The following is a 15,233-nucleotide window of genomic DNA, read 5'->3' as shown; positions in this document are numbered from 1 at the left end:
TTGCTTCCCAGGGACTGAGGTGAAGCTGACTGCCCTGTTCTCACACAGATACTTTGATTTTTCTGAGAATGGTTGCAGCATTTGTCTTTCCAATTAGTAAGGAACACTCCCAGTGAACACAACCTTTCAAAAGATGACAGAAAGCAGCTTTGTAATAACATCAACCAACTTCCTCAGTATACTCAGAACATTTCCTGTCAGGCCTCATGGACTTGTATATGTTCAGTTTATTTAAGTAGTACATAGCTAAATTTTCCTCTGCAATGAACAGTTGAAAAATAAATCCAGACAGTCCAGATTTAAGAAGCAGCAGTATAAAATAGAAATAGTTGATTACAGAGGTGATGTCATTCTGAAAAGGGATGCTCTACTACTAAAATTCTAACATGATGCTACAATGGTATTTCCAGGCTACCAAACTGAAAATAATTGAGCCAATTTTTAAATTGAAAAACCACTTCTTGAGGAACATTCTTACAGCCAGCTTGACAGCTGCAAGAAAATTTATCCTAGAACTCAATCAGTTTTGGTGATTACATGCTTATGAGTGTATCATGCACTAAAAGAGAGGAATCAATAAAAGAAAGTACTTGGAAAGAGACAACTATAGAAACAACTATAGAAACATTAAGTTAGTAACTCCAGAAAGAAATACTCAAAAAGATCTAAATCAAACCATTGCCCTTGGCCCAGAGGAGGACATTAATCCAGAGGGATCCTATGACTTTGTTATAAATGTGCCTCACTAAATGATGATTCTTCACAGATATTGAGGGCTGAGGTATTGTAAGCCCTCATATTCTTTTATGAGCTCAAAGAGACTTTATGAGTCCTCATTATAAGACATTAAGCTACAGATATAAACAGGTTTTCATGAATTTCCTCTGTACGATTTGATATCTTATTATCAGGAGTCTAGGAGTATTCTCCTTATAAAAGGCTAATTTAAAAGGATTCCAAATCTTGCAAAAAAGTGGATGCCCTCTCAGCAGCACAATCTCAGTGCAGTGTCTTTTACATCAATTTCCTTCCGTGCAAATTATACATTCATAAACCAAGCCTGTTTGCAAAATTTACACTGTGAAAAATTAAAGAAATTTACTTCTTGACTGAAGAATTAGACAATGCTATTACTTACAAACAAAGAAATTGTGCATTACGATCTCTGTCCCAGTGCAAGGCACCTGTACAAGGTCTTGGGGAAATGTGTGACCTAATTACTGAACTACTACTACTCAAAATCTACTAGGGTGGGAAACCTACATACCATTTAAACATAAATCCATGTAGTAAGAGCACACACAGACTTACCCTCTAATACTGTAAGCTATACTCATTGCAAAACCTCCCAGCAAGACAGCCAGTCTCTATTTGTGTCCAAAAGCATGGGTGCCCCTCTGCTCAGCTAAACCTGGTAAGAAGCTGCCCTAGACTGAGTAATCTGTATATAAGGCAACTCAAGATGCCTGGCATCCCCCCTGCATGCTAAGGTGAGCACTCTGTGACCAGCAGGCAGCACAAAGCAGTGCTGCAGTTATTGATGAACTCAGCCACACCATGCTGGTCACATGCAGCACCTGGGAAGCCATGCATGGAGAAAGGACACCTACAGCAAAAAAACCAAAAAAAATAAAAGTACTGGGCCCAGAAAGCAGCAGCAGCCTGCACATGGAAGAGTAACTCTGCTGGGAGCCATGGGCTATAGGACCAAGCTGAAATTGGAGCCATTTGCACAACTGATGACAGAAGTTGTTCTAACAGCAAACACTACCACCATGGAAAAAGTGTAATGAAAAACAAATCAGAGGAAGATTTAACTTACACTAAATATAGACATGCAGACAAAATTTTTAAAATCTCACTCCAAGTTTGGACAGTTATTTTTATTTATTAATTTTTTTAATTACTACAAAACATTAAAACGTTGCACAAGCAACTGTGACTGGACTGAGAAAATGTTCTATTTATGCTGCTTTGTGGCCAACAAGATGAGAGTGATATTCTTGATATTTTCACATATGAATACAAATTGCATTCCAAGTACTTTTAAACTCACATTTTGTCTAAAATACATGGCAAAGCTATCCCAAACAACCTACTGTTCATGGCACTCTCAAGATGCAGCACTTATGTTTATATTCTACACAATACTGATGCAAGAATATCCCCAGAAGGTAGGAAGTGTTGTGTTTTGCTTTGGGAAAGCATCCAAGAGCTTGAAGAAAACACCGCCTTGTTCCAAAGGCAAAGACATGGCATTAATACAAAGGAGCAGGTCTTGCATTTAATTTCTGCTCCAAGTTCTACTTCATCAGTCATGCAATTCTGGGGTGTTAAAATAGGCATGAATAGCACCAAAAAGACCCAAACTTCCAACCAATCATTCACCACTATATTTGATCAAGATCCAAACAGCAGCCCTGACATCAAAGACTGGTCTGTCAGCCAGCATGGCCAGGGTCTGCTGCAGCAGCTCACTGCGGAAGTTGCTTCTTTCTTATTATAAAAACTGAAGTACAAAACATTTGTCAACACTTCAGTTTATATATGGATTGTCTGCTCACCATTCAGGAAGTTTCTGCTCATAAAAGGACAAGCAGAAAAGCCGTTTTCCAAGTCTGTGGTAAGAAGCTTGATAGCTTTACCTGTTGCACAGAGCAGTGATTAGAGATTACCTCAGTCAGCTCAGCAGCTTTATTCGCTGTTAGCTGCCCTGTCCCCAAAGCACTAACTGACCTTGTGTTGTATTACAGCATCACTCCAACTCCGTGAACTATTTACTCAAACTTCAACCTAGAATTTTCTGAACCCACTCTTTTGCAATCCCAAGGAGCCAAGGACTGGGATGCACAGACAGCAAGCAAACCAAAAGGTATCCAGCTACACTCCCAAGGACCACATTCCAGCTGGATTAAACCTCTCCCTCTCCTCCCGGAAGAGCTTCAGAACAGCAACTTCCACACTACTACAGACAATCAAAAAGCTCCTTTTCAAACTGCAAAAAATATAAACGCTTAAATAAACACACATGCTACATATTTGAAATGAAAATAACTAAATAAAACTTATTTCTGAGATGAAATCTCAGAACCTCTGAGATGGATCCTAAGTTCAGATTCCTCCTTCCTGGCATGTGATTTACCAAAATTACTGATTTTGGTCCATCAACAGACCAGAGAATGGTTCTAGTTACCTTCTGTCAAGAAAAGGATCACATAATTGATTCTTCACGGCCAGTGAAAATTCTTGGGTGATTTATGTGGAAAATCATAGACTTCCACTTCTCTAGTTTGTTGGTTTGCTTTTTTCTAGAGTGCTGTTTATCCATTAACACATGCCTACAGGAAAACATTTATGCTCCTCAATTTTACTGCAAAGGGACTATGTTTAACGGGACAAAAGACAGAAATCCTCACATCTGTTTAGTTAGGAGTGTCTCCCTTTTTCCACATGATGCCCTTTGCTCACATGAAATATCTACCTTTTTTAGCACTGACACCTCAGTGGATTCCATGCCCCTCCAGCCACTGCTCCCCTTTCCCTCACTTACTGGACTACAGCTGAAACCCCAATCATCTCCCAGTTGTTTTATCATATGTTAGCTGCACATATATCCCTCTTTCCATCTTCAAGTGGCACCTTTTTCCTTCCCACTAAAAACTATATTAAACGAGCAACAAACACTGCTTTATGTCACCAGCATACAATGAAATGAGGACACCCCTCAACATCCCTGCTGCACTTCACACCTTGGACCATGTAGGTAATGTAAGATTCAGCTCTAGAAAACACTACACATTTAAAAAGCAACAGCCAGGCATTTTTGTGCTAACAGGAGTGCAGCTTACCTTTCTCGAGGAACAGCAAACCAGTACTCTGGTTGCTTTATCTTTTTACTGTACTGTTGAGACATGGTCATGCTCTGAGACACAAAGGACTTTCTCATGGGCTTGCCTACTTTAATGCACAGAAACATTGGAGGAGTCTTGCTCTTCTCCTCTTTTGAAGGAAGCATATCTGAACAAGAACAAGAGAAATGGTCTGCTTACAGGAAAGTACAAATACTGCAGCTGATAAAACACTGTGACAAAGATTAATAATCTTGTGCAAAGGAATACTCAGAGGCACCATTAACAGAATTACACCTGACTTCAACAGCACAACTGGTTTAGTAAAACCACGTTCATCCTCAACTGAGGACATTTATTCCCATTTTGTCACAGCCTGCATCCCCCTCAGCTGTAGAGCTATGTACAGAACAACCCTGTAAAGAAATAGGTAAGATGACCAGGCTGGGTGCTTCCTACAACACAAAGCAGGAAAATAAAGGGGACATGTTAGGGTCCAGATGACCCATCAAGGCTGAAGGGCAATCCTGTATGCACATGCACACACACACACACACACACACACACACACACACGCACACATATATAAAAAGCCCAGTCACTTTCTCAACTCTGCCAGTCACACAGCCATACAAGCACCTTTTATCTGCACATGACAGTCCCAAGCCTAAAAGCAGTTTAGGTTCCTTTAACTGCTAGTCTGACAAAAAAAAACCTGCTTATCAAACTACAGCTTCAGTCACAATGAAGTTGCCTTCTTTGTTTTAGGTGTATACATACAGCCAAATACCACCAGCAAGATAGAAACCCTTATGAAAAAAAAAAGGAAAAATCATTTCAAGAACAACTGTTCCTAAAATTAAAGACTTCCACTGTAGTCATCCACTACCACCTGATGTGAATCAAGGGTATGTCCACTTGTTCATTAAATTACCCAGAGAGGAGCATCAACACTCCAGGACAAACTAGTGCTTAGAGGCACTGGGCTGCCATAAGAAATGGTTAATATGTGAGTACATGCTCTGAACAGAGATTTCATTCTGGTATGTGCTCTCCTGGAACAGCTTGAATTATTTCTGATAATGTAATGACCAATCAGGAGAAAAGTGATCACTCAGTAGGACTATACATGTATTCCTATCTATCACTTCTTTAAGGGTTTCAATAGCATGAGAGACACCAGACACATGCAAATATTGTCAGAAATACTTTGGTGCCCCCCTTCACAGTAATGCTCTGCTGCCTTGGATACGATCAGAAACAAAACTAACTGACTTCAGTGAGACAACAATGATTACCAATACCAAGTGACAATTGCTAGGCCATGAAGTGTCCCTGCCAATACTGAAACTGGGTGACATTTCAATATCCTTCTTAAAGCCAGCAAACAGAAGTAAAGATTATATAAGCAGTGATCACTGAATGTGGAAAGAGCACATGAACTACTTATCAAGCTTAGAGAATTTGAAGAAAACAGGTAATATAAAATTGAAATACATAGAGTAAAAAAAAGAGACCAAGGTATTGCAGAAAGTATAAATTTAGAGAAGGCTGTCAATTCAAAGGTTACCGTCATAATGCTGTCCAAGTCTCAGAAGAAACAAGGATAACTAGAGACCTACCTTCAATTGGCACTTGAATTTTCTGCAGCAGCCACAGTCTGATTTCTGATTGATTGTCTAACTGTGTTTCTTGACAGGTCTTGTCTACAGCTGGTACTAATGAAGAGTCCACAGACTCTTTCAGATCCTTTTCCTCTGCTGCTGCTGAGCTGATTTCTAGTGAAGGTGCTTTCCTTTCAACACAGCAGGAATCAAGCTCCATACTTTTAATTGTATGGACTTCATTAGCTTGGGACTTTGAACAGCTAAGTGTAAGGTCTATGCCAATTGCTTTATTGTTTTCACCCTTCTGGATTTCAGCCTTGTGTAAGTCTTCAGATGACTGAGACCCATCTCCGTCTTTATTGAGGTAAAATTCAATAAGTTTATCTTTCTCTAGGTCTTTCTTAGTGTCCAATTCAGTCTCCACCTTACCTGTCGGGGTACTGACATATTTTTTTACTTCTGGAATAACATCTTGCTTTTCACACAGCTCTAAGTCTAAGTCAGCTTTAGGTTCAACACTGTCCTTTTTTTCCAAGGTATCAACTGTCAAGTGCTCCTGGACTTCTGTAGTAGGTTTGGTTACCTGCTGCTTAGTTCTCCCCAAGTCCCTGGGGTCAGCCAGCAAGCCTTCCATTACTGAGATTTTCCTGTCCAGCCCTCTATCCATATGAGATGATGTCTTTTCCAGCTCCGTGATATCATTCTCTCCTTCTCTTAGAAGGGATTTTTCTTTGGTTTTGGTATTTGAAGCATTTTTTTCCCTGGAAGGGTCCTTGGTACATGCATCTGCATCAAATTTTTCCAAATGTTCAGTGGCAGTGATGTTGTTGGGAAACTCCAGAGACTTTGATTTGATTGAGCCCGTACTCTCCGATGACTGAAGCACTTCAAAATCAGCAGACTTTTCCTTATCTGAAGGCTTTATCTGTTTGGCACCCAGAGCAACAGATGCATCCCCATTCTGCAGCCTTTTTTCCTTGCTAAGGGATTTGAATTTGCTGAAAGGATTGATATCTTTCTCAGAGGACAGGTCTTCCCATTCTCCTGGCCTGTACAGAGGACAAAGATCCTTTGGTATGTCACTGTCAGGGGAAATGATGGATGTACATACGATGTTAAAAGCAAAATGGAAACAGAAAAAAATGAAAAGAAAAACTAAACATCAACTTAACATAAAAAATGGAACTTAACGAAAAGTAACTTTCTCCAAAATAAACATGCAGTGCTGGAAATAAGAGACTTTAAAGACAATGGAGAAAAATGCTGAAAGTATAATAACAAAATAAAATGAGTAAACCACTTGGCAGAATATGCCACATGGGTGAAGAAATGTTACACATGTAATAAGAATGTGCAAGTCATCAGAAGTTCCATAACAAAAAACACAGGACATGTATTTAGCTGCTGGGATTTAATTCACATCATATTAATATTGTAATTTCCCACACCTAACAATGAGTCAACATCTACAACCTATCATGCTTCCCTAGTCAGTACAAATGTATTTTTGAGAAAAATTGGAGATAAGCTGTATCCTGTTTGAACATGTTTACTATGGAACAGTAACAGGCAACATAGTAGCTTTCTTTTATTTGTCTCCATTATTCAAACATACTGGCTGAATGCAGGCTTCCCCAAATATTTCTTTTTAAAGCAGAACAATCATAATACAAGATCCTCATCACCTAAAAGTTACTAAGAAGTTATTAAACACTCCAGTAATGAGTATCTGGAAAGCTTTTCTTGAAATGAGAAAAGGGAAGGAATTCAATGAATTTCACTGTTCAAAGAGGAACAGCCTATGAGAAAAAAAAAAAACGGCTTAGAATAAATAGATAAGCAGCATCTGGCCTGTGCATAAATAAAAGTAGCCCACCCCAGAAAGTCCATTTATTTTAACTATTTCTGAGATAGAAGGATTCCACAGTCTGGTGTTTCTGTAAGTCCTGAAGATGGCAGCTAAGGTGCTGTTATCTTCAGAAGTCAATCTTTCTAATAGTCCTCTGAGAACAGTCATGGTAACACAGTAATGGTCAAAATCTAAACCTCTTCACATCCACTGAAAGAGCCTTAGAGACAGGTCATGCCCAACCATGATATACTACAAATGCTTTTATTAATTACTGGTTTGTACTGATGTCCTTTGCACTTTGGTTCTCACATTCCATTGTGACCCATTTGTGTTTAATGTCACTTTAGTGTTCTAAAGAGCAACGTGTTGTTCTAAAGAGCAACACGAGTGAATCATTCCTTTGCTGGCACTTTGCTGCACTAAAACTCTTCCCCTCCATTCCCGCTTCCCCCTCTCCTTTTCCATGACCCTTACTGAAAATCTGCAAATGTAAGTTCAGGGAAGAACACTCCTTACGATGGCAATGCATCTTTAATCTTCATGTGAGAGATGTCATTGTAGAGAGCTATTGAGACAACCTCCTCCATGGGGCAGATGAGTCCATATTCTTCACAGCCATTCTCAATTACCAGAGGATCAGACTTATGAGGGTCAAACATGATATTGTTTGGAGTTACTATCATGACTCCTCCAACGACACCCTAAAACAGGAGAAGAACAGGAGAAGAATAAGTCAGCACATCACACACACTGGGTATTGGATTTTAGGCTACTGTCCTAAAAAGCAAAAGCACTTTCCTGCCTCTTCATACTGCATTATGCAGTGTTTGCTAGCAAAACACTTTGCTGACTTGCATCAAGTCAGACATTATAAGGAAAGAAAAAAAAATTTTTTTTAGTAACGTCCAAGTTCCTGGCTGATAAGGAAGAACATCTGAACTATTCAATTCTCAGCGCTGACTGCTACAAGCTAAAAAAGTGATTGTTACTCGATCTCAGAAAGAAACAGATTAGTGGATTTATTTTTTTTAAAACTACAAAGCATTTTATTTTGGATACAGCTGCTTCATCTGTTCCATGAATTTTACATGCAACCAACACACCTGCACATAGTTTTGCTCACGGAAACGTCCAGGTTACTATGCCAAGCTAACATCAGAGGTTCCCTTGATCTAGTTTCCCAGAGGTACATGCAAAAACTTTCCCCATACAGAGATCTGATATGAGACAGCCTCTTCCCAATCTATAAACAGCTCCTACAATTGGTCCAAGCATATTCTGCACAGCTGCAGAGGACTCGTTTAATTCTTAAAAATGTGCTCTAGCAACGGATTTGATAAAAGGGTGCTGTATCAGCCATTATTCAGCATTAATCCATGGCAACTGACCATTTTTCAAGGTTTAAAATTAAGATTTCCACTGTCTTTCTTCTGCACCCTCTCCTCCAGATGGACTACAAAATTCACCAGACCAACTCAGAAGCTGTGTGTAAATCATGACATCTGACAAATGGGAGACAGAGATCAACTGGAATGACCCACACTGCAGATACTACTAATTATACAAGGTCATCTGCAAGGCAAACCACAATGGCTCATAAATAGGCAGGTAAAAGACAACAAGCTTGGTTTGTGGGGCTTTTTTTTAAAGCAGTGAGATATCAAGCTGATGGCTTGGCACTGGCACATGAATACCTGCTCCTTTATAAAGCAAAGTCTGCTTATATTTCCCATTTGCTTCTCCTGTATGACTCAATCCTCAAACTTGGTTTGTGTTTGTGACAGAATCAAAACAAAGTGCAGAGGTTTTCCCAGAAGCCAGAAGACAATATATCAGTAGGACATACTTCCCACCCAGCCACTGCAGGAAGCCAGGCAGCAAGGGATTTCAGTTACACTGGCAAAGAGGCCATCTCATTTGTGATTGCTCTGACTGAAAATTACTTTTTCCATCCTGCAGCCATAAAATTGGCAATCTATATCCTCTGCACCTAACAAGCATTACATAGCAAGTGACACTACTGCCCTAATTTACATGTAAGACATCAAGTAATCCTCTATAACATTCTACAAAATAACAGACTGTAAAATTGCAGAGTTTTTAAATAGTCTACATCCACTCAATGCAAAAAGAAGCCAGAAACTGCAGGTATAAACACATCCATCTTACAAAAGTCAGTACCAAGGGAAAAAAAAAAAACTGTTGCAACTACAATGATTAGCATCTCCAGTGTTATAAATTCCAGAGAACTTGAAAACCCAAACATGCAGACAGCTAACTGAAACCAGAGTCAACAAGGACAGATATATCAAAGTAGGCAGTTCAGGAAGACAATGTCTTGCAACCTTGAGAAAAGGGCTAAAATACTATCCAAACTTTGTGCCTTTGCTTTTAAAACACTTGCTGTAATTTAGGATTGCAGTCCTGACATATGTTACAAGAAACAGAAAGAAAAGACTGTGTAATGCAATATTTATCCTTTTATTAGGCTTGCACAACATTCATTAGGAAGTGTAGAAACAACATAGATGTAGTTGGAAACACTGCTCTGGAAACAGTTAATATTTATCTTCAAGTCATAAATGAAATAGATTGCCATGTACTCATTTTATAAAGCTGTTGCTCATTTTGATGGAACTGTACAACTAATCCTGACATGTCACAACTCTGAAGTGCAATTCTGTGTGTCTAGCAACACACAAGCAAAAGAAAAAAATTATACAGCATATAATCACAGTACTAACAAGCACAGCAGTAATAGATAAAGCCAATATAACTTACACATTCTTTAAAAACATGAAGCACATTTGACTCCCCAAGTATTCATGTCTCACTTATCCAAAGAGAATCTCAAACAATGCCCAAAAATCAGGTTCCACCTACCTTACCATCTGTGAAGTAACGACAATTCATTTTTAAAAACTTGACAACCACAGGCTCATCCTCTTCTGAAGTAGAGGACAGGACTCTCTCCACTGGTTTGAAAGCCTTTCTTGCCAAATCAGCATCCTTAGAAAAGAAAAAGCTAAGTACAGAGCAACAGGACCAGAATCATATACTTCTGGATTTTTGAAAACCTTTTGAAAAGGCTAGATTCAAACAATTATTTTCTGTTTGCATAAGGAAGAAAAGCAATGGTCATGTATGTAGGTATATATGTATGCTTCCCACAGTATACTGTATTGGAAAAAAAAACCCACCAACCCTTGTAACCTTACAAGAAACTCCATACAAATAACGGGCAAGAAATTAAAAAAACACCAAGGCAGATCAGCTCACCACAATTCAATTATACACTCTCATTAGGGAGAGGGCCTGCCCTGACACATCATCTACACTGAAAACCTCTGCTCACAGAGCACTGGTATGATTCCCCATATAGATGACATAGGGGTAAGGTTAAACACAATTATTCCCTCCAAACTTCTCTCCACTTTTGATTAGTGATGTATTTGAAATGACTAATTACTTTAACCTCAGCAGATGTTAAAAGTCAGCTAAACTGCCTAAAGGCACTACCTAAAAAATCATCATGGCAAATCACCCTTCTAAAGAAAATTAAACTATGCTGGGGCCTTTCACAAAGATTAAATTCAGCAGTCCTGTCTAAAGACAAGTCTGTATATGGGTACCACCACAATTTGTTTAACTAGAAAGAAACTGACTGCTCAGACTAAACTAACAGCCCCCCTGTTCAAGGATGCCAATGCAGGATCAAGTCTCTGGACTGCAGAGCAACATATGAATCTCCAGTAGGAAACAGTAAATAATTGTTTGTATTCAGCTTTCTATTCTTTAAAGGTTATGTACTACACTGTTTTTAGTAGTTTTGATAGACTTAGAGCCCAACTGAACTTGTAATGGGTTTTCACACTCAGAATTCCCTTAATTTGGAGTATTTTTAAGACAATGGTAAATTTTGTAGTACAGCAAACTAATTTAATGCAGAACACAACACACGAGGCCTGTAAACTCAAAAGAAATGCTATTTACACAGCCTTGATTTTCAGCTTCAGAATCAGAAAATATTTTGAGAGTTTAAGACCAGTGAACCATGCTTGACTTACAGGGAGCTTATCATATTCAGCATCTGATGATGAAGGAGAAACAGGAGCACCAGGACTGGAAGACAACCTCCCAGCATTTGTATCTGGCACAAAGAGAATCTAAATACAAACAGGTATTTCAAAACAGTGAGGCAAAAGCTTTAAAAGATTTTTAATTATATTCTATTAGAAAGACAGCGTAATACTTATCACTCATATCTGCAGTATATACCTTAAAAACATTCAGAAAAAGGAAACTAATTTCCTTATTCCAGCTTTTGTCTGCTGGATATTCTTAAGCAAGTCACACTATCTCTCTGTGCCTCAGTTTCCCTATGTGCAAACCAAGATACTTCACTCGCCTCATGGCTGTGAAGCAGAAGTAGAGATTTGCTCTTTATGAACCAGATGTTAATCTCCACACTCACATTTCCAGTCCTGGACTTTCCGAAAAAGTCTCTCTCCATTTATTTCTCATCATACAGGAGAATGACTCATACCCAACGTTATGGCACAAAGCTATTTCAAATTCTGTCTCTAACTCTCTAATTCTTTAATGCACTATAGATGGCATTTATCCAGACTTCCTGATAGTCCAGCTCCCTTGCAACAGCTGTACTATCTTCTTAAGCTTCAGATTAATCTTTAAGCTTTAGTGACAGTACATAAATAACAAGTCAGATATGGGAATTGCAAAGCTTCCCCCTCACACCAATTCCAAGTAATAATTTACGGAGCTTCATTTTGTGGGAGGGCTTTAAATTACTGTCCATTATCCTTGTATCCAAATACCTAAAAGATATACTTAAGTAGTAAAAAAACTTCTAAATACATAGCAAATAATTATGTTTCAGGTATTTAAAAAAAACCCAAATAAATGAAAAATTTACCTGGCCTGGCACAATTGTCTGTGTGAAAAGCTTATTGAGCTCCACAAGCTTGTTTGGGGTGACGTTGAATTTTAATGCTATGCTGTTTATGGTGTCCTGATTTCCAGCCTGAAGAAAGAATTGATGACTAAGATACCATACTGGACACAGCACCACACATTAACTAAATCCTTCTAACAGACCATTTGCAGGGATAGACTTGATGACCTCAAAACCCCATATATTTAATAGCTTATGTGATAAACCCATACCAAAAAAAAAGGACAGAAATATTCTTTCACACTATACAGTAGATAAAATATAGAGGTGTTACTGATGTCCCTGTCCTTTTCTCTTAAAACTTTAAAGAAGCACAACTGTATTTAGAACTGGTCTGACAGGGGGGAGAAGGGGAGAATACACAGCAAAGTTCACGACACCTCCAGCAGCCACAGCATGTCAGGCATTTGTGCAGTTCCCAGCTGGGACACCACCTTCCACAGAGGCTCTGTATGGTAGAGAGTGGAATGCACTTAGGGACCTGAGGGCTCACATACATGTTTTGGGCAGAGCGAGCACACTGCTGCCCTGCTCTAGCTTACAGTAACAGATCTCATCAAGCACAGGTCAACTTCTTGATGACTTAGGCAACACCACGGAAAGGGAGTATTTTTCAGAATAACAAAACCATTGCTCTATTAGAGAACCATAAAGCAGAAGTAAAAATGGAACTGGCAGCTGCAAGAGGTAGAGATCCTGGGTTGAACAGAGATTCAGGATGTAACCCTAGCTCTCCCCATACAGTGGTATTTGAATGGGATAGGGGCAATCCCTATTGAGATAGGTGCAAACTGAGAAAGAATCAGTGCTTACAGTTTTGTGCCACTGCCTCCCTCTCAACCTCAACAACTTCACTTTCAAAAAGTAGGCATGAACACACCAGTACTTACTGTATATTCTATGGTACCATGGGGCTTCTGAGAAACCATTTTCTTCTCTTTCTTTTCATTGCTTTTGTTTTGATTATCATCTAAAGAGCAAAAAAAAAAAATTCAAGTAATTGACTGTCAAGATGCTTACCTTTCACCATGTTTTGAAAGAGATCTACAGTATGTGCAAATTGCAGCTGTGAAGAAGAACAAGTGGACACATTAAAATGCCTATTAGGCCTTAAGATTGAATTGCAAGGCAAGAAAACTTCATTGAGTACAGCAGGTTTAGTACAGGAACTCTGCAAGAGTAATATATATATGTATATGATAGCATAGCAATACACAACTACTCCTATGGTTTCTTCTGTGAATCCTACACAATTCTCCTCTTGGAAACAAGTACTTTGTACTGTCAGGTGGGTATACACATATCTACTGCCCTGGTACAACCACAACAAATACTGGTTTATCACCACTTCACCACAAGTACATTATATTTAAACACCACTTATCTCTGAAGGCAAATGTGTTGCAAGCGTCTTGCAAAGCATGCACGTATACAGTCAACCATGAGAAAGAAGAGTTTGTGCAGAAGACTTTTCCATCAGCTGCAATACACAGAACCCACTGCAGCTGCAGAAACCCTTGCAGGACCCAAAAGACAGTCACAAGCTGTCAGCACCAGAGCTCTCTACCAGAGCAGGGCAGAGATTTCCGATTCTTACAACAGCAGCGGGCGAGAAAAGCCAAGGCTTAGGGAGGATGGAGCTGCCCAGCCAGCCCCAGCCCCAGGGGGCTCCCCTCCAAACCCTGAGCCCAGACCAGCCTACCTGGGGGGAGCGGGGGCAGCATGCAGCCCCAGCTCCAGGAGTGGGGATGGGGTGCCAGGAGGCAATTCATGGCTCTCCCTGCCTGATTGCCCCCAAGCCCTTAGAAAGGTCCCGCTGCCTCCGGCAGGATGCTGCAGTCTGGAAGAAGTGGGGAGAAGCAAGAAGACAAGGCAAGGCTGGGCCCAGCCAAACCAGCAGCCAGGATCAAGAGCAGGGACACGCTGCCCTCCTGGGAGGACTCTTCCTGTGGTCCAAGCCGGCAGCTCTGGCAGATCAGGGAGGAAAGGACTGGGAATGGCAGCAGAGGGCTTCCGACTTGCATTCAGGCTTTGCTGCAACCTTTGCTATTTCCAGAGAGCAAGAGGCAGATAGTAAAAGGAAGGGTGAGGACTAGCCTCCACATTGTAATGTACACAAGAAACAAGGAGGGGCCCAGTGTGCTACACCTGACCCTTCTGCTGGCCCATGTCCACAGCAAGGTGAATGCTGTGGGTCTGCTTCAGTGTGCTTCTCCCTCAGTCAGATGAGACTCACAGGAGCCCTGGACATGCATCCAGGTGTTACTGTTGGCATATCCCACCCACCTGCCGGGGATGCAGTCATGAGAAGTGCATTGGTTAGGGACGCTAAAGATAAGGCAACAGAGGCAGAAAGCAGGCATAAACCAAACACAGTTTCAGTATCTGCACACAGTGCACATGGCATGAAGGACAGTGGGAGGAAGGGGAAGATCAGGATGACACCGACTTTTCCCTGATATAATTTTGAAAGACAGCATCACTCAATGATCTAAGACACTTAATCTCTGAGACTGGACACCCACACTGAAACTTTTTTAATAAGCTTTCTTACTGTGTTTTTCTCACCATTTGTATTTTCACCATTATCACATCACTTTCTACTGATCAAAGTGAAAGCAGTGTGTGGAAAAAGAGTAATGGCAGCATTAGTAGGGCACAGTATTAAACCATCAGAAACAGAATGACAACATGACAGACAAAAAAACCTGACAAATACTAGATGCTTTCTTTATACATTACCTACATACAACTGACAACATGGCACAATCCTGCCTAAAGAAACCCTGCCAACTACTGAGTTCACATTGTTTTGTGCTGCCAGGAGATAATACTTCAGTTAGTCCAGGATAACTATAATTACAACTGCATATCACACTCATGTAAGCAAACTACCTGAATTTTTTGTGACCTTTCCCTGGAGAAAGACAAGAAAGGTAGACTTCACCTTC

The 15,233-nt window shown here is 40.0% G+C and overlaps 1 protein-coding gene across 4 annotated transcripts in view; it reads right to left on the bottom strand.

Annotated features, from left to right (window-relative positions):
• Positions 1-15,233, bottom strand: part of NCOA7 (nuclear receptor coactivator 7) — a 77,777-nt gene that overhangs the window by 10,722 nt on the left and 51,822 nt on the right. For 2 of the 4 annotated variants that reach the window (XM_062489971.1, XM_062489974.1), the window contains 7 exons: positions 13,173-13,252; positions 12,244-12,351; positions 11,375-11,473; positions 10,191-10,316; positions 7,824-8,008; positions 5,471-6,537; positions 3,849-4,017 (listed from right to left, as the gene is read on the bottom strand). In XM_062489971.1, coding sequence (XP_062345955.1) covers positions 3,849-4,017; positions 5,471-6,537; positions 7,824-8,008; positions 10,191-10,316; positions 11,375-11,473; positions 12,244-12,351; positions 13,173-13,252 — 1,834 coding nt within the window. The remainder of the gene's footprint in view (positions 1-3,848; positions 4,018-5,470; positions 6,538-7,823; positions 8,009-10,190; positions 10,317-11,374; positions 11,474-12,243; positions 12,352-13,172; positions 13,253-15,233) is intronic. The other 2 variants (XM_062489973.1, XM_062489972.1) reach the window with 2 other exon arrangements.

Source organism: Cinclus cinclus, chromosome 3, assembly GCF_963662255.1.
Source record: "Cinclus cinclus chromosome 3, bCinCin1.1, whole genome shotgun sequence".
NCBI classification, from domain to species: domain Eukaryota; kingdom Metazoa; phylum Chordata; class Aves; order Passeriformes; family Cinclidae; genus Cinclus; species Cinclus cinclus.
Note: the sequence above shows the minus strand (reverse complement) of the source record. Positions and strands in the feature narration are given on the sequence as shown.